The sequence below is a fragment of the Caretta caretta genome, chromosome 5, assembly GCF_965140235.1.
Source record: "Caretta caretta isolate rCarCar2 chromosome 5, rCarCar1.hap1, whole genome shotgun sequence".
NCBI classification, from domain to species: domain Eukaryota; kingdom Metazoa; phylum Chordata; order Testudines; family Cheloniidae; genus Caretta; species Caretta caretta.
In genome coordinates this window covers 111780177-111800625 of record NC_134210.1, presented here as the reverse complement: position 1 = coordinate 111800625, position 20449 = coordinate 111780177, and the positions used below count along the sequence as shown (strand labels likewise).

Here is a 20449-nt window from a genome sequence, read left to right as displayed (position 1 = left end):
AATGGAATTATACAAAGGGTGAATTTGGCTGTCAGACTTCGGCAATGTGATCTTTCTGTTACATTTTACCAGAGAGTTACCTGTATTGTCCGTCTGCTGGTTTGAAGTCTTTGATCAGCCAGATGTAGTTGAGATGTTAGTTTTTCATTGGCTTCCTTAAATTCTTTGACAGAAGATACTGCTGTCCTTTTTGCGTTCTGCAGAACAGCTATCTGCTGCTTCAAGGACTTAATTCGTTCCCGCAATAAAACAGAGCAGCCTAGTTTCTGGATCACAATATTTCTCCTTTTCTCTCTGTTTACTAAACATAAAGTGGCAGGTCACCAAACTGGAAAGTCACGGCATAATTATTAAATTGCTTTTAGTTTTTCATTAGCCTTCCAAAGTGTAGTTCTATTTGAAAAATGACGCTAAAAGCAGCTTATAGGGTTCCATGTTTATTGTCTCTCAATGACTTCCAGATCAAGCTGGTTCAGGTTATGTACAAAGGGTTGGTTTTTTCTAACTGCCAGCTCTGCAAATTCAAATTCAAGTCAAACCTGATTCCAAGTTTCTCACTGATGCATTACCATTGTACAATCAGTGCTTAGTTAACAGATTTTTTTAAGGTCTGAGCCAGATGAGAATAAGCTCATTCTGTCTCACAGCTGTATTGGTTCTCAAGGGCTAAAAGGAATAGAAAGTTGCAAAAACTTACTTTAGACAGTAAAATCAATAGGTTGGAGATAGAAACAAAAATTAGATAAGCTGAGCAAGAAGATGCCATTTTGTATAATCACTATTCAGAATAGAACTTCATTAAAATAAAGGACCAAATTTTAAAATGGGTATATGACACATTTCAATAGGCAAATACTAAGAAAGCATATAATTGGGTATGTGCAGAGTAATGGTGCTTGCATGCAAACACTGGGCACGCACAAAAGCCCTTGCATATCTTTTTCTTTCTTTCATGACCTGGCCCCAAATGTATCTAAAATTCCTACCTTTGTTTATAACTGATGGATGAGCTATTATGAGAGGACTGATCTTTCTCCTTTGGGAATGTGATTTTTCAATGTCCTTGTTCTGTGTGTTGCCCTAAATAAAGAACAGCAGCGCAAAGATTAAAAAGCTTCTACTTTGACACATCTACTGTTAACACTCCAGAGCTTACTGATTTGTATGGAAATAAATGTCAGAATTCCCCATCTCAAATAAGCAAAATTAAAATAAATAAAACTATGCAAAAGTGTGGACAAACAACAATATAGTGAAAAGTACTGATTTATTTCCTTTCCATAGGGAGTAGGAAAAAACATTTAAAAACGGTAAAGAAGAGCACTGTCCTACTAAGATAATAATTCTCATAGGTTCCTAACTATGGCATCAGCAAGGGGATAAAACAGTGTACTGTAATACCACTGTATGATGCTATGGGAGATGTACCATTCTAAATAAAATATACACCGATCATCATTAGGATGAAAGAGGTTCTAATACTTCAGGACCTACAATATCCCACTTTTCATGACATTTAAGTAACAAGATAATGGCTCAAAGATTCAAATGCTTGCGTACACTTTTGCAAAAGTCCAAATTAGACAGTCAGCCTAAAATAGCATGCAACACCTATGTGCATACACTATTCCCAACCCCTGCGTTTGACTACACCTAAATCAGGTGCATGCACTTGTAAAGATTAGCCCTAGAATATCTCAATATAAAATAATTACTGCTAGACTCTGTAATCTAAATAGGCTAATAACCTGTTCAATGTTCAGTTGACACAAGTAGAAAGCTGAACAATGTTGCTTGCCATATGCAGTAGGAATATAAGCAATACATGCACAGAAGTGGGTAAAATGTGATTCATTAAAAAAAGAAATTATTCATTTCCTTGCTTTTAAGTCCTTAATCAGTTCTGAAACAAAGTTTTGTTTTTTGAATTCCCTGTTTTTTAATTTGTTTCCAAAATCTTGCAATTTTTCTTTTGTGCAGGTAAAGAACTATATATTTTTTAAATTGTAAATAACCAGACCGTAAATAGACAGATTTAATATAGAGAGCAATGATGCCCAATTTTATAGTCTAATCTAATAATCTAAAATGTCTTGGTAATTTAGACAACCATGCATGTATGTGCAGAAGCTCCTTTCAGCCCAAATGTTGGAAAAAGATGCTAAAAAGTCATAGCAAATTAATTGTTAGACTTATGACTAAAACCCAGGATTCTCAGCTCAAGAGAAAACATTTAACCTACTAAGTAACAGCTTCCCAACTAAACTACTCTTTGTGCCTTAGTGGTCCCATCTAAAAGAATCCGGCTAATAATAAGAGTTTGCATTTACATAGTATTTTTCACATAGATCTTGAAGTACTTTACAATGGTAGGTAAGCATTACACCACCATTTTAGATTTGGTCTATGGATAGAGAGTTGAAATAACTGTATGAGAGGCACTGTGATCTACTGGATTCATTTGTCCTCTACCACAAAGAACAGAGCTCCATTTCCAGCTCAGCCATTGGCTTCCTATGTAACTTTACGTACAGGATGGTTATTTTCCCTAAAGTATGTCAGTGTGGATCCCATTTGAGCACCTCATGTGAAAGACTGAAGACTTTTTAATAGCAATGTCTGTTTTGTGCTCCCATATGGGGCACAAAGGATGGAGCAGCTGTGGCCCTCCATCAGTTCCTTTGCCATTCACAGCCCATGTTAGTGGAGGACTCCAAAGAGCCGGGATTGAGGGTAGGGCAAAGGATCCACAGTGATTACAACATCTCTAAGAACCACAGTTCCTGTACGGTAAGTAACCATTCTTCCTTCTTCAAATATGTGTCATTGTGGATCCCACTGTAGATGACTGGCAAGTATCCACTCTGAATGGTGGGAAGGAGACGCATCAGCTGTATCAGTCAGATATTGAAAAACTGTTCTCCCAAACTTGGCATTCAGCCTAGCTGCCATGCTAAGGGCACAATGTTTAAATGAAATTCAGTGGGCTGCTCCATATCACTGCTTTACAGATCTCAGATACTGGCACATTTCTGAAGCAGACTCAACTAAATGCCTGTGCCCTGGTGGTGCGCACCTGGACGTTTGGATGGAGAAGCTCACCAGCTAATCGGTAAGAGGTGGAGATGCAGATGTGATCCACTCAGAGAGCTTCTGTGATTAAATGATTTAGGCATTTCGATGGTCTGGATACAGTCTGAAAGATTTAGTCCTGACAGTGTAACAAATCAAGACTTTAGAACCCTCCAAAGTATGTAGCTTTCTCTCACCCGGCATCAAATGTAGTTTTGGGAAGAGTACTGACAAGTTAACTGAGTGATTTAGGTGGAACTCCAAGACCCCCTACAGGGGAATCTAGGGTATAGTCTCTGAACCACCTTGTCACCATTAAAGGATGTGTAAGGAGGTCTAGCCATAAGGGCCTGGAGCTCACTGATCATCCATGCCAAGGAAGACAATCTTAAGGATAAGGTGAATAATCCAGTAGTGGCTCAAAAAGAGGCTCCGTGAGTTTCAAGACAATGACATTAAGATCTCAAGTAAGAGTGCAACACACAGGACGAACAGATCTCCTCCATGGGCAGTTCAGAGGAATACAATGCTCACAGTGCTGTGGTCGGTACCGGGTACTGGCAGGTGCCTCGGTGCTGATGATGATTCTGGCTTTTCCAGTAGTGTGTCATCAGATATGGGCATCTATGATGAGGGGTCTGATGCCGAATCCAGGGTCAGTATCAGAGTCATCCTCCTTTGTAGGCTGCTCCTTATCACCAGTCTTCAACACAGTGCAGGACTTGGTGGATTTCTCTCCAGAGGCTTTTCATGGTCTGTCCTTGCATAAAGCTTCTGAGCTCCATCTGGAATCTCTGCCTTAGTGTTCAGAGTAGCTCCTCTTGGTGCCGGTCTTCAGTACCAGACGTGTTGGTGTCTGCTTTGGTATCAGTGTCTGTGATGGCAGTGGAGTTTGCTTTGATGCTGGCAACGTAAGTGACAGTGCCATTCCAGTTTCTTCTTGGCACCATCTTCTCAACACTAGTCTTCACAGTTGCTAGTCTGCTAAACGGGGCACTGGATAAAGTCAATTTGCCTGCTGCTACGACTCTGATGCCTGTTTCTTCAGAATCTGAAGAGACCTTCATAGATTCCTGCAGGACATGAACCAGGACATCATGGTTTACCCAGACTATCCTGTTTTACCAGAACAGTCCCCATGTACTAGCCAGTTTCACTGAGACTGAGATTTTTATTCAAGTTTCAATAAAACTTTTGTGTTTCTAGTCACCCCAGAGACTGCCTGGCTAGCTCTTCCATTAGAATCACAGTGCATGGTTCACTCAAGAGAGCCCAGCCACCCTTCAGCCACTCTTGCATTGCTTTCCATCTACCCTTCAGTTATGGAGGTCAGAAATCCGACGATCTTCCATGCAGAACAGAAATACATAAAGACTACAGCTGTAGAAGAGTTCAATGCAGGGCAGTCCCAGTCCAGTGAGAGGAATTTTTTAGCTCTGTGCCCAGGCTTGAGCTAGAAGGCACAAGAATAGAGGAACAGGAAAGCTGTAGCAGACAAAGAGTGATCAGATCACCAAGGATGAGATTAGGCTGGATAGATTCCTGCCAGCAGGCAGGCTGGCCGTTTCCCTGCCAGCCCTGGTTAGCCAGCTGCTGGGGAGCAGTGGCACCCCAGATCCCAGTTTTCCCAGCTCTTGCTCCCCAGTAGGCAGGCTGTTGAGGAGATGGGGGCCCATCTGGGAAGCTGGACATTTAAAAAAAAATCTGTTTTGGTTCTTCTGAAATGGAAAATTTTGCATTTCCAATTTTTTCTTCCAATTTGGAAATGTGAATTTTTCTAAGGAACGGAAATGCTGGTTTCCACTCAGCTCTAATAAATATCATGGATGTGGTGATAGGGAAAGGAGGGATGGCAGAAATGGCAATGTCTCTCAGTCTGTCAACCCTAAGGGTATGTCTACACTACCCGTCGGATCGGCGGGCAGCCTTCAATCCAGCGGGGATCAATTAATCGCATCTAGTCTAGATTAGATAAATCAACCCCCGAGCACTCTCCCGTCGACTCTTGTACTCTACCATCGTGAGAGGTGCAAGCAGAGTTGATGGGGGAGCAGCAGCAGTCGACTCACCGTAGTGAAGACACCGCGGTGAGTAGATCAAAGTATATCGACTTCAGCTACATTATTCACGTAGCTGAAGTTGCGTAACGTAGATTGATCCCCCCCCCAGTGTAGACCAGGGCTAAGAGTACTACATGAAGCGTGGAATTTATAATTTAATGCCATAAAGACACGGAAAGATTTTTAAAGGAACCTAAAAGTAGGTAGGTACCTATTGGTATTTTCAAAAGTGCATAAGCTCCTAACTCCAACTGATTTTGATGGCAGTTAGGTGCATAGGCAGACACTTTTGAAAATCCAGGCACCTATCTTCAAGACAAGTACTCCTGGTTGTACTGAACATTTTACAATGATATTTCTTAATTTTGCACGAAGATCTACAGTACAAGAAAAGATTAGTCAAGTTATGACAATCAGAAAGGTATGGTTACTTCCTTTTGTTCTTCATCACAAAATTAATACTTTAAATGCAGCACCTGATGGGTTTGTTGTTTATTTTTACATATGTTTATTCCTTTGTTTCTTCAAATTAAATCCAAGAGGACAAAACAAAAGCAAATTGCAGTCAAAAATGCAGCTATAAGGACAAAAAGCATAGTTCAACTACTAAATGTAGCCAAGTGGCCTAAAATCCAAACTTCAAGGTTTTGCCTTTGCAATGCCAAAATCAACAATTCTGAATGTTTTAAACTGCACTTCTCAGATCTTGTGCATCAATCTTCAAAGTAGATCAAATATCATGTGAGAAACCCTAGTATGAGGTAATACTTGGTAATAACAGGCTCCTGGATGCCTCAGGAATACTGTTTGGTCAATGTTTGCTTCTGCAAAAAGGTGTGTGTAAAGTCAGTGGTGCCAGGAGGATAGCAAATTTATTTTTGTCTCCATTATGGGGGCAATCACCTATCACTAACAGTACTCCTTCTAACCCAGCATGCTTGAGAACTAAAAAACTTAAATTGACAATGTAAGTCCAGCAAAGTCACTATCAGAGTGACTACTGGTACCACTGAGAACTTAAACCCAAGTTATACGTTCACGGACAAACAAAAATGAAATAGCTAACACTCCCTCTACTACAAGATTGCAAACAAGTCATAATGATTCTAGGGTAATTTATTTGAAAATACTGAGAATTTGTAAATTGAAATTGATTGAGATAAAATGTTTGCTAGCTCATATGTTATTGATGAGTCATGTTTTTGTTTACTTGTATGAGTACATCTTATAGGCAATTCTCATCCTAAGAAATTATTCAGCTAGAGAGATTCTCAAGGAACAGACTACTGGCTATATGTTAAGCTTCCAATAAAGAACTGAACAACATCTCACAGTAAGCATTTCTCCAAGATCTAATTTTGTGTATATTCAGTTAAATAGAATCTGTAAAATTTTTGGTAATGGCTCCACTAGACTGATTAGTTCAGTATGAGGAACACTGAAGTATTGTAACCTATAAAAATATTTACTAAAAATTGCTTATTTGAAAATCATAGGATACATTTTAATATGCACAAGTTATACTGTACCTTTTTGTGATATAGTCGGCTCTTGTCTTGTAAATGTGCAATATTGTGGACCATCTGATTAGCTTGTATTTGATATTTTTCCTGTTGATCATTTGTGTCTGTTAGTGAATCAACGTTTTGGACTGTTTTCATAATTATTGATCCCAAGCTTTCAGAAGTTGGTATTTCAGCGTCACTAAAATAGCATATTTGGGGGGAAAATCAATGTCCTTGTTAAAAAGTTGAAATATCTAATAAGGGTTCACCAAATATACCACGTGATTAGTCACACACATTACAAACGCGGACTGTTGTAAGCACTTTAAAAACAGTTGGTGAAAAATGCATAATCTGGAAAATATTAATTTGACTCATTTAATGAATACCTACAAATAACACATTTGTAACAAGCATTTCACAAATGAAATCTTAAATTCTGCTAATTTCAATTTTTACTGAATTCTACTTGAACAGTTTCATCTATAGTCTACTGTAATTATAGTTTACAAGAGGCTGCACAAGACTAGTGACAAGTGCTTTTTGTTGTAGACCAGAAAGCTGACATAATCAAAAGCTGTGCTACAGTATATTGTAAATCCTGTGACCTGGTTCCAAAGACATACTGTATTTCCTCTTAAAACTAATTATTATTGAACTTCAATGTGTAAAAACAAAAACAAACACACAAAGCTAAAAATAACCCCACCCTGCTTATTTTAAGACCCAGTCTGACTAATAAGGCACATGCATGCTGTTTATCACACAAGGTCTGATGCATAACAAATGTCTAAAATAAAGGTCAATTTTTGGCAAAGGTCAACAACCTTGACATTGTTAATCTAAGAGTTTCAAAAAACAATCCTCATCTGTTATTATGGGTATATCTGTGTGACAGTTATAATCTAAATTCTTTGGGACAGGAAACATATAATACTCTGTGTTCTGCAAACTACTGTGCTCATTTAAATACAAAATAATAATGACAATATACTTCTTTATTGTTTCACTTGAACTATATTTGCAATGCTGATTAGGACAAATATGTTAAATTAAGCTTTAGTGAAATATCTAAAGTGCAGCTCCTTAGTGTTTACTAAAAAGAAAAGGAGTACTTGTGGCACCTTAGAGACTAACCAATTTATTTGAGCCTAAGCTTTCGTGAGCTACAGCTTACTTCATCGGATGCATAATGTGGAAACTGCAGAAGACATTATATACACAGAGACCATGAAACAATACCTCCTCCCACCCCACTCTCCTGCTTGTAGTAGCTTATCTAAAGTGATCACTCTCCTTACAATGTGTATGATAATCAAGTTAGGCCATTTCCAGCACAAATCCAGGTTCTCACCCTCCGCTCCCCCCCACACAAACTCACTCTCCTGCTGGTAATAGCCCATCCAAAGTGACCACTCTCTTTACAATGTGTATGATAATCAAGGTGGGCCATTTCCAGCACAAATCCAGGTTCTCTCACCCCCCCCCTTTTTTCCAAAAAACACACACACAAACTCACTCTCCTGCTGGTAATAGCTTATCCAAAGTGACCACCCTCCTTACAATGTGTATGAAAATCAAGGTGGGCCATTTCCAGCACAAATCCAGGTTTTCTCACCCTTCCCCCCCCCCCCCCCCCCCAAAACACACACACACAAACTCACTCTCCTGCTGGTAATAGCTTATCCAAAGTGACCACTCTCCCTACAATGTGCATGATAATCAAGGTGGGCCATTTCCAGCACAAATCCAAGTTTTCTTCCCCCCCCCCCCAAACTCACTTTCCTGCTGGTAATAGCTCATCCAAACTGACCACTCTCCTCACAATGTGTATGATAACCAAGGTGGGCCATTTCCAGCATAAATCCAAGTTTAACCAGAACTTCGGGGGGGGGGGGGGGTGGAGGGGGAGGAAAAACCCAGGGGAAATAGGCTACCTTGCATAATGACTTAGCCACTCCCAGTCTCTATTTAAGCCTAAATTAATAGTTTCCAATTTGCAAATGAATTCCTCATTTGCAAATTGGATACTATTAATTTAGGCTTAAATAGAGACTGGGAGTGGCTAAGTCATTATGCAAGGTAGCCTATTTCCCCTGGTTTTTTCCTCCCCCCGAAGTTCTGGTTAAACTTGGATTTATGCTGGAAATGGCCCACCTTGATTATCATACACATTGTGAGGAGAGTGGTCAGTTTGGATGAGCTATTACCAGCAGGAAAGTGAGTTTGGGGGGGGGGGGAAGAAAACTTGGATTTGTGCTGGAAATGGCCCACCTTGATTATCATGCACATTGTAGGGAGAGTGGTCACTTTGGATAAGCTATTACCAGCAGGAGAGTGAGTTTGTGTGTGTGTGTGTTTTGGGCGGGGAGGGGGTGAGAAAACCTGGATTTGTGCTGGAAATGGCCCACCTTGATTTTCATACATATTGTAAGGAGAGTGGTCACTTTGGATAAGCTATTACCAGCAGGAGAGTGAGTTTGTGTGTGGGGGGGAGGGGGGTGAGAAAACCTGGATTTGTGCTGGAAATGGCCCACCTTGCACATTGTAGGGAGAGTGGTCACTTTGGATGAACTATTACCAGCAGGAGAGTGAGTTTGTGTGTGTGTGTTTTGGGGAGAGGAGAAGGGTGAGAAAAACCTGGATTTGTGCTGGAAATGGCCCACCTTGATTTTCACACACATTGTAAGGAGAGTGGTCACTTTGGATAAGCTATTACCAGCAGGAGAGTGAGTTTGTGTGTGTGGATTTTGGGAAAAAGGGGTGTGTGTGTGTGAGAAAACCTGGATTTGTGCTGGAAATGGCCCAACTTGATTATCATACACATTGTAAGGGGAGTGATCACTTTAGATAAGCTATTACCAGCAGGAGAGTGGGGTGAGAGGAGGTATTGTTTCATGGTCTCTGTGTATATAATATCTTCTGCAGTTTCCACAGTATGCATCCGATGAAGTGAGCTGTAGCTCACGAAAGCTTATGCTCAAATAAATTGGTTAGTCTCTAAGGTGCCACAAGTACTCCTTTTCTTTTTGCGAATACAGACTAACACGGCTGTTACTCTGAAACCTGTCATTAGTGTTTACTGACTCCTTTAAACTAGGTACTTTCTGTTTAAAAATGCTTACTATACAGATCAACTACAAATCCTAATACCTAGGTTTTCTTCCAGGCCCTGCAATTAACTTGCTTTGTGACCTAGTGTGCCCTTATTTTCTATATTCTTTGTAAGGCTCCTCATCACCTTATTCCTAAGGAAATTTCCACAATCATTTCAGCTGGTCCTTCAGCTTCTGCAGTACCTTCTGCTGAAGGTTAAACAGTCACAGTTAGGAGGTGTTCACAAGCACCTGCCTTGACGTCTACAAGATGGGGAGGGAACCTAATTTTTTTCCTGAGATTTGCAGTGCATCTGAAAGGATGATCTGGGACAGAGGCCCACATGCCTTACCAGTTTTCTGCTTGGTCATCACCAGCTTCACCACTAGAGCTGTGGAAAAGGTGGGTAAATGAAGTCTGAACCATCCATTGGCACAAGATACATTTGCTCTATTTCCCCCCCTGCCCCCCTCCCAAACCAACAGGGTGTTATCCTGAAAGTGCCATTGACTTCAGTAGAGTTACAGTGGCATAAAACTGGTGAATAATGGAGTAGAGAATTAGGCCACTTAACTGGAGGAGCTGCCTCAGACTCAAAAGCAGAGTGTCTAAAAAGATGTGTTTGTATGATGAAAAGCTTCCCCTGATGCATCAATGTGTCTCACTGACTCTAAAGAGCGGAAAGTAACGTAATGTTTTGAAGATGCTGAAGTACCACAGAGGGATTTCTAATTGTGTTGATGTTCCTTTGCAGCTGAATGCTTTGAAAGAATGTTTTGTCATCTAGAAAACATAAGACTTGAACCCTGAAACTTAGAACCAGCCTTCAGTAATAAAGAACTGTATTTTTAGATGTGCAAACGATATAACTAAATAAAGACATTTCCTTTAGTAGATCCTGCATTCTGGGCTATCATTGCCAAGATCAATCTAGGAAACACTCAGAGTACAACTGTCAAAGAAGATATCTTCTGGTTATTTGGGGCATGTCTTGAAGCCACTGTATTACTTTCCCTTGGTGAACAATATTATGATTAACAAAACTGTTCACAGAAGGCAAAAAATAGCAAATTAAAAAAAAGGAGGAAATTCTGCTAATGATAGTAACAACAAAAAACACCAACTTTAATCATTTGTATGAAATCAGTATGTCTGCAATATTAAATCAGAAAGAAAAACAAGACCATAATATAAACAACAACAACAAGAATACTTGGCACTTATGTAATGCTTTGCAACCATAGCTCTCAAGATACTTTGCAAAGTTGGGTACATATCATTATCCCCATTTTATGCATGGGTAAACCGAGGAACAGAGAAGTTAAGCAATTTGCTCTGGCTTGCTGACATGAACATTTAATTTCTGGACAGCTGAGGTGCAAACATACCCTGCACTAACTTGCCACACACTAAGTGTCCATGTGGACTCTGCTGCTATGCACAAACAGTTCCCTTTGATCTACGCCACTTTGAAATGGGAGTAAGTTAAAGCATACTACAGAACTTTTAGCACACAACGGCAGGGCCCACATGAACCACTTAGCATGTGGCAGGCTAGAATGGGGTAGATTTACAACTCACCTTGCCACAAACTGAATATTCATGTAGACAAGCCCACTCCAGGTCATACAGAAAGTCAATGGGGAGGTGGAGGGGGATGAGACAAGAAAATAATTAGGGTCTCTTTACTTCCATATCTTCTGCCCAAGGTGGAATTAGAACTTGCTTCTCTATTGTCTTTTCAGAAGAAGAGAACTAAAAGTGGGAGGCTATGTGGCATTTTATATTCATTTGCCCTTACAGTGTGTGTGGGGACAGATGGAAGAAGCAGCAAGAATTCGAAACATTTAAGAGTTTTGTCAGTGCTATTTGCTGTGGGGCTTGTGACTCAAGATTGGAGACATGTGCAGTAATACTTACTTTTAAAAAACTAATTTTTCACCACCATTTAATTAAAGTTAGTACAATGACTGTGCATAAAACATACATGAAATAATTAGTGTAGATGGTTCTTAATTTAAAGGATGTTAAACAGCTTGTAGACATCTGCTAGCAAGCTGAAATGGGTCATTCAAAATTTATCTAACTAAATTAAGGGGAGAAAATGTTTCTCCTCCCGGGTCGGCATGTCACAAGATAACTAAACCGGCTTAGTAGGCTTGCCTGGGAATCCTTAGCTGTCAGTGGTGAATATGCAAAGGGCCAGCAAATTAAATCAACCTGCCAAACTGTCAATTTCAAGCCTCATGACTGCATGAAAATAGCATCACTGGAAGAAATCAAGCATTGCCTTCTTTTGGGTTTCCTGGCACCTATTCAAATACTCATGCAGTTGTGGCTAATTTTGAATGCAAATTTCAGTCAATAAGCTCAGAACAAGACCTCCCAAGATATTTCAAAAGATCTGACAGTATTTTTTCTGAATACCAAATCGACAGTAGTTGAAATTCAATCTCCATTTGCTAGTGCTTTATATATGCACGGTGTCCCCTCTACAGAGCTAAGTTAATGAGCGCCATACCTGCTTTCACTCATATCCTCCCAGCCATCCTTATTGAAGTTCTCAAATACATTGCTCATAACCTTGATGGACTGATTGAGAAAAGCTTGGTGACGTCCCAGAGAGCTCTTTTTCTTAGTTGTTTTTAATTTAACTTTGGTTCCTGCTGTCTTACAATTACATTGCCCACCGGTTGCTCCTACAGTGGCCATGGTAGCCACTGCTTTGGCTTTGTCCAGAGAATTTTTCAATTGCTGCACCTCACAGAGCAGATCTTCCTTTTCATTTCTCAATCTGTTCGCTTCTGCCACTTGCCTCTTCAAAGAGGTAACCTCTCTCTCCAGCTCATCAATAACTAACTGAAGATCGGCTTTGTCTTTCTTTATTTCTCGAAACTTCTTCAGTAGCTTCTCTAACTCTCTCTCTTTTGTGTCTGCATCTTCTTTGTGACATTTTATAGATGCTTTCAGATCATTTTTGTCTTTGGTTAACTGTTTATTTACTTCTTTCAGCTTCTTTGATTCCCTTTCAAGAGCTCTAAATCTCTTTTCCAATTGGCACACCTAACAAAATTGAGTTTTAGAGTGAAACATTATACTTTGTTTTTAACCTTTTAAGTAGCACAAAACCAAACTGTTATGTCTTAAAATTACATTTATTTTATGAAAATAAAATTACATTTAGCACAAGGACAAAAGTAATTTAAAGTGCCTAATTCAAAAATAATTCTAAGGCAGCGTAGATGAATACATTCTAACTGCAATAATACATCTGTTGAGCAAAGGGCAGATGGTAAAAGGAGTTAAAATTCCAGACAAAGTGACACAGAAGTCTAAGTATGCTAATAAACCTTGCTGATGCGTTCCGAGATCATTACTGATTTGGTTATACATATTAATTCAACCTGAACAAAGTTTAAAAAAAAAACTATAAACAAAACAAACAATTTTGCACAAGGTATTTAAATAATCAAACTCTTTGATGTACTTATTTAAAAACATTAAACATATCCTTTCAAAATCAGCCAGAAATTTTAATAAAAGTTTAGGGACTAAAGAATCTGAAGACTGGGAACTTTTCTATTTGCAGCATAGGAAAATCCAGACCATCCCAGTGAAACCTTTTTACAAGCTTGCCAAACACTATTTGAGAAAGCATTTTCATTCATATCTAAAGACCTACTATGTCCAAATGATGCATATGTTTTGTTCTTGATGTACTAGAAGTCTAAACAAACTCAGGATTACCTCTAATAGACTGATTCTTACTGTCCTTCAGTGCCATTGGTCAAGGTTTAAACTAAATACCACAATATTCAGCAATGAACAGTAAGTTTAATTTGAACTAGGCCCCTAAAAAGGAACAGCTACTCAGATAAGATATTTCCAAAGTGTCTTTGGGAAAATCAATGCAACTTTGGAAAAAAATCTTTGGAAAAATCTCACTAGGAGCTGATGTACCACAGTTCTTTCCCTACTCTATTTTTGGTGAGAGCTGCTGAGTGCTCAGCTCTTTGGAAAATCAGATACCTACACAAGAATTTAGCAGCCTAAATTTAAATACCCATTTTATAAAATATTGGCCAGTGCCTGCACTCTGCAAGAGAGTGGAATGCGAAAAACAATATCAAATTTTAAACTTTTTAAACCGAACAGTTTTTCTAAAGAAATATTAAGAGGTACTGACAGGCAGTATTGGGCTGAAGGTTTTTAATTGTTTTAAATCTTAAAGAATTATTTTGTGTGATGGATGAATTTAGTTCAAATGACAGTGAAGGATCTGAGTGCACGTGTTAAATTAAGAATAGTGATGCGCAAACATCCTAATATATCTTTACCAATGAGCTTGAACTCAGATCGTTGATATCTATGTTTATCCATTGCTGGACTTCCCTTGAGCACAATGTGTAGCAGGTTCACAGTGAACAAAGAATTAGGCTATGACTGCATAAACTCACTCATTGGGTGAAATCCTGAATCCATTGAAATCAAGGGGAATTTTGCTACTGACTTCAACGAAGCTAAGATTTTACCCATTTATTTATATTAAGATTGGCATCTGAACCCATATCTCCAGTGGTTAAAGGCCAAAACAGTACTCTTCATTAACTCATTGTGCATTAAGCCCTTCCAACCTGAGCTTTCTTTATTTCTTAGTTCTTTAAAACACCTTTTACGTTCATTGTCTTTTAAATCACTTATGGTAGTTGAAAGGAAACAACAAATATCTTCTGGGTCTATATCCTAAGGCAGGGGTTCTCAACCTTTTTCTTTCTGAGGTCCCCTCAACACGCTAGAAAAACTCCATGGACTACCTGTGCCACAAAACTGGTTTCCTGCATATAAAAGCCAGGGCCAGCGTTAGAGGATAGCAAGCCAGGCAATTGCCGGGGCCCCATGCCACAAGGGCCCCTGCAAAGCTACATTGCTCAGACTTCATCTTCAGCCCCAGGTGGCGGGGCTCAGGGCCCTAAGCTTCAGATGCATTCTGTGGGGCTTCTGCTTTCTACCCTGGGCCCCAGCGAGTCTAATGCTGGCCCTGCTTGGCAGCTCCCCTGAAATCTACTCACAGCCCCCCAGGAGGCTCTGGACCCCTGGTTGAGAACTACTGTCCTAAGGTATCATCACAACACGATATATCCACAGAGATATAAAATTATACAGGACCTGGCAAACAAAATTGTAGTTCTGATATATAGATAATAACCTAGTATAAACTTTGTGAAATCCTAGACTGTAGTGTTCAAATTATTTCAGTTACTCACTCTGCCTTAAGACAAATGAATGTGAGCACTTCCTGTTACGCGTGTTATTATTTTAACATGATGTTTGTCATTCAGTAATAACGAGATGACAGACTTCATTACCTGACCATATGGCAAGTGTTACAAGTATATGCAATCACGTCATCTGCTGTAAATTACTGTACTTCCTACAAGTTAATTCACAAATATAAAAAAAATAGAAATAGCCATACTGACATTTTAAGTTAAATATTTGTGTTTATTCAAATTAACAATGCTCTTAAAGGTTTCATTAACTGGACGAATATAATTAGGCCAAATGAAAAGCTAAAGAAATAGGCCTATCTGAAAAACACATTTTCTTTGCAGCAAACAAAAACATATGGTAAAATACAACTGTGCCCTTTTAAGTGAACAGCTGTTAACATATAAAACTATTTGTTCAAAGCAAAAATATCAATGCAAAAACTGTGACTTATGAATACCTCATTATTGTACAAATAAAATGTGAAAAATGCTGTATAGTAAGTTGGATTCTTCTAAATATACAGTATATCTGTTAAACCAACAAGCCTACTAAATGTATCTACAGTACCATTTTGTAGAGAGAGGTTACATATTTAAGAACTTTTTTTATACAGTATTGTTTTAAAATTTAAAATATGAGAAGTGAATTTATTACCAAATTACTATTATGCACAGATGTGATTCTCTAGCAAAACAGCTGTATGGATTCACATCTGATAATGTGTACAGTTAAATAAAGTTTGGCAAAAGAAAATAAAGATTTCAGAATCCAAAAGCTGTGAATAATAAGCATATGCTCCTATTTTAATTTAGGTAATGTGTTGGTTTATTGCACTTCATTTTGTCTTTAAACACATTTTTAATTTGCTCTGATATTAACAGCATTTATCTCACATAATGCATCAATATCTACTACACTAACATTGATTTTGACATAATTTTGGCAGTCAGTATTTTTGAATTATGAAAGGAAATTAGAGATAGAAAACAGAGCTTCAATGCATGAGTTTTGATTTTAACATACAATCCTTTACATTAAAATTTAGATTTAACTTGCTGGGCTCAATATCTTACCTTCTGTAATGTCTGATCTGATATTTCTTTCACATTCTTCTTTGGAGTACTGTTCTTGACCCCATCATCTTCACCAAGTCTAAAGAGTAGTTCTGCCAGAAAATAAATAAAATATTGTGACACACATATCCCCACTAAAACAATACTCAAACAGTTTAAGGAACTGTGTTCTTTAGTTTCCCAATTATAAATAATCTGGTGTATTTTCTTGTCAAGCCTTTTGGTCAGTCTCTAAAGAGTGACCGCTTTTCAGAGTCTTATGTCACATAATTATGAATCTTTGTAGCATCACAGTGTGTTTTTTTTCCCCACAGTACAAGCTTTTCAAAGATACAATAGATCTGCAGGTTAAAGATGCTGTACTTTTATTCCCATTTTCATTCTTTTATAGACTATTCCCTATATGCCTTAAAAGCAGAATTCATTGCCTTTTTATCTACACAGTCACTACCAGTTTTGTTCTCTAGGTCTTGTCCCCTGCCAGGAAGATCAGAGCGATTGGTGAACAAAGCAAACAGTAACAGAATTAGGATGAACTGAAACTTTAAACCCCCTTTTTGTTAAGTGAAAGATCATGTGCTTTACAGGATAAAGCACACAAATCATTCTGTTGTAATATTGTGAGTTCATAAAAATTAGAAAACCATAAACTAGTCAGTGTGAACTTGATTCTATTTACCACTCCAATAGCCACACTTCAGTTACTAAAATTCCCCCAAAATAAGGGCACGTTAAAAAAAATTGTTCTTAAAGAAAGCACACCTATAAAATGGAAATGTTAGTAGTATTAGAAGGTAAACCAGAACAAAAAAGTGTTCAATTTTAATTTGTTGATTTCATTATTGTTCACAAAAAAGAATAGTAATTCTTGGAGTGACTTCTTTAGGAAAGGTAGAAAATTATGCTCATAAACAGGGACACCCGACTGTAGAAATGCCAGTCAAATGTTTAGGATTTTGTTTTCTACGCTAACTGAAAGAATTACTCTTAAGGGAAAAAATATCTGTGTTTGGTTTGCTTTAGAAATATAATTTTAAACCACAAGCGGACACTGCAGGTCAGTTAAAAACTTTTGATTTCTAAACAAAGCAGGAGTAGAAGAAAACAGCATTACTCTCTGTAGATTAGCAATCCTCTTGATATAAACAGTGACTAATAAGTTTGTTAGAGTGAATTAAACCCTTCTTTTGTCTTTGGAACATGTCATAACCAATTAAAACTACTGTATTCATGAAATAAATGGAGCACTATTCTAAAGATAATAAAAGCTGAAAAAGGTAAAACTATGCATCTGGGAATATGTACCTTTACCTTGATATTAATCTGCTAGTTCCCATGTTATTTCCAAGTACAGTCCCCCAGCACAGTGGTATATATGCATATATTTACAACATTCTTAAGTAACACACAAAGATCATATGTAAATACTTTTAATCTTTCTAAATATTCACTCATTTGAATGTCTACTGTAGCTTTAATATCAATATTTACTGTATTCCACTAAAAATAAGGTGATTTTTCAGTCAAAGATACTGATCAAAGCACAAATTATGTTTATTACGAAGTTAGATATATTAAAATAAATATTGCACCTACAGCCATAAATAAGTATATTGTATCTACAGACACAGAATCTACAAGCTGGAAGATTGTTGGAAGAATTATTTGCACAAATTAAGCAATATTATAGAAGTCAGTAGCAACACAAATTAAAGAAAAGCTACAGACTACTGATGCATGGCCATTTCTAACAAGCAAAAAATAAATTGTTTATTCCATGTTGTTACATAATGTTTCACTGAAATTAGTGTGGCCATAAAAGAAAGCACTGCCTAGTGCTTGCCTGTCTGCCTGCAACTGCAGTCACTTTCATCACATCAGCCTACCCAGAAACACATATGGTCTATCTGTGGCAGACCCAAGTAAAACTCTTGAGCTGGGAACACTCAGAAGCCATAGAATCCAGTCTTCAATTATAAAGTGACAACCGTCATATGTGATAAGTATAATTATGTCCCACTGAGAATGAACAAACACCCTTTGAATTGAACACTTCATTTTATTTAAAATCAGCACATCTGGTTTTGAGGTGATTGCAGGAATTGTAATTCAACAGTGATAGCAATACAATTTCACCATTAGGAACCAGACAGTCATCAGAAGCATACTGATGCGGTAAAGGAATTATCAGTTTAAAAAAGAAAGACAATGAATGAAAAAAACTTGGCTTACAGATTTTAGTTTGGACAAATCAATGAAACACCCAGGACTAATGCTCACCTTGCTAGTCAGCATGGGGCACTAGTGGGATCAGGACCAGTGGAAATACCCTCAGGGATAAAGGAAAGGGAGACTGGCTGAGGGAGTGTTCCAGGTAAACCTCTCTACCCCTCCATGCTTCACCTTTGGCAGGAAGGGACAATTGCTTCACTCTCCTCCCCAACCTTCTTCTTACCACCCACCTCTTCCTCATGATGCATGGGAATGTGTGGGAATGCAGAGGAGGTGAGGGTAGAATGCTGCAGCTGGTTCCAGGCTCTACGGCTTGTCCTGTCTATTGCCTCTGCCACTGGGCAGCAGGGGAGATGTGGGGGCTGGGTTACTGACTCCTGTCTGGTGGGAGGTAGGTATGTACAGTTTGCTTCCCAGATGGAATAGCCATTGTAGGTCCCATTTCAGACCCACCCTTACCCTAGTTACTGGATCTCCTATGTTGCTGGGGCTAGGCTGATAGACAGTTTTGGGGTCCGGAAGCAATTTTTCCTATCTAGCAAAACTGTCAAGTTGCTATGTGATTTTTTTCCCCCATCTTCCACCTGACATCCAGAGTTGGAGAGGAGGGAAGGGAAGGGGACGAGGGGGTTACATTACAATTGTAAACTTGTACAACTGGCAACTTTTGGCAGTTTAGAAAGTGTGATTGAAGACCCTATAACGGAGTGAGTTGCTTGGGGGGTTAATCCTCAGTACAGCATTGCAAAATATGCTTCTATGTCTGGTGCAGCTTGCTGTGCCCCTTATCTTCTCTCTCCTACCTCCAGTGAATAGGAGGAAAGGAGATCAGGAAACCAGTATCCAGCCATGGTCACATGGCATGCCAAAGATTGTAGAGTGGGCATGGCCTTAACACTCATGCTCAGGCTTACAGTACATCAGGAGCCAATAGTGCCTAACCAGCACTGGAAAAACCCCGCCAGGTAACTTGGGTTAGTTACCCTACTTAGATAATCGTTATTAATGAAGTTGCAGCCTCTCTGCATTTAACCACATTATAGCATCTGTGTCTCACTGCATCTCTAACTTTCCTCTGTGGTCTGCTCCAGAAATGCCCTTCAGGTCCTAGGCCTCCAGCCATCACTTCTCTCTGGGAAGAGACCCACATCCCACTCCCTTCTGATTGGGGGTGTTAGGCTGCAGTCCCTTTGCATTTCACTGTGATTATCCCGAGCATGTCTGACAAACATCCAGCGTCTGCTCTTTAGTTTCTCTCCAAGGACATTGTCAGTGATTTATCAGCAACTCAAACACCTCTTTCAAAGCAGAGTACATTTATTTAAGGACAAAAGCATACAGAGAAAACATCTAAAACAATAAAAGATCTAGATGCATATTAAACATACCAGAAGTTGCCCATCAGCCCTCTGGGGACAATGGCAGAGACAAGTCCTTCCAACCGATCAGTAGGGTTGTGTCTGGCCTTGAACAAAAGGTCAGGTCCATTTGTAGAAAAAAAAAATGGTCCCTCTCTCTGATCAAGCTGGCTCTTTTATATCAAAAGCCCTTTCTTTGAGTCCTTGGCTTCTGGTATCTGTTAGAGCCAGTATCTGCAAACCACCACAGGGGCAGGTACTTCTCTGGGGTTGTGTACAATTCTAGGGATTGCAATAATCACCCCTACTGTTTTTAGTTCCTGGAGGAGCTACGGTAACCCTCCCCCAGGGAGTAGAACACAATCCCTAGCTCAGAACGATACATGGAACATTCATAAATTTAGAACAATATAATTCCCAAAGGTACTGCATGTGGTTGCATTATCTGGCGCACTCATTATTTCAATATCCACATCAAGCTAATTTTGAAGGGACACCACCTCTTAGTGTTTATTTGAGGCAAATCAAAAAGCATATACTCATACATTTGAATCACCCTGTTCATGAATATTGCTAAAATATGGCACAAGGTACATTTCATATTGACTTGACATGGGAAGTTGAACATTAGTCTTCAAATAAGGGTACGTCTACACTGCAATGTAAACCCATGGTCAGCTGACTCAAGTCCCATGAACCCATGTTAAGGAACCCTTGGCTTGAGTGTCTACATTGCATTTTAACCCTACATTAAGACTTTTCTAACCTGTGCTTGAACCTAG

General features: G+C 38.9%; 1 protein-coding gene across 4 annotated transcripts in view; it reads right to left on the bottom strand.

The window, feature by feature from the left end:
• Nucleotides 1–20449, bottom strand: part of CNTLN (centlein) — a 282930-nt gene that overhangs the window by 81017 nt on the left and 181464 nt on the right. For all 4 annotated transcript variants that reach the window (XM_048849837.2, XM_048849838.2, XM_075128810.1 and 1 more), the window contains 5 exons: nucleotides 16078–16169; nucleotides 12255–12796; nucleotides 6662–6836; nucleotides 987–1080; nucleotides 81–301 (listed from right to left, as the gene is read on the bottom strand). In XM_048849837.2, coding sequence (XP_048705794.2) covers nucleotides 81–301; nucleotides 987–1080; nucleotides 6662–6836; nucleotides 12255–12796; nucleotides 16078–16169 — 1124 coding nt within the window. The remainder of the gene's footprint in view (nucleotides 1–80; nucleotides 302–986; nucleotides 1081–6661; nucleotides 6837–12254; nucleotides 12797–16077; nucleotides 16170–20449) is intronic.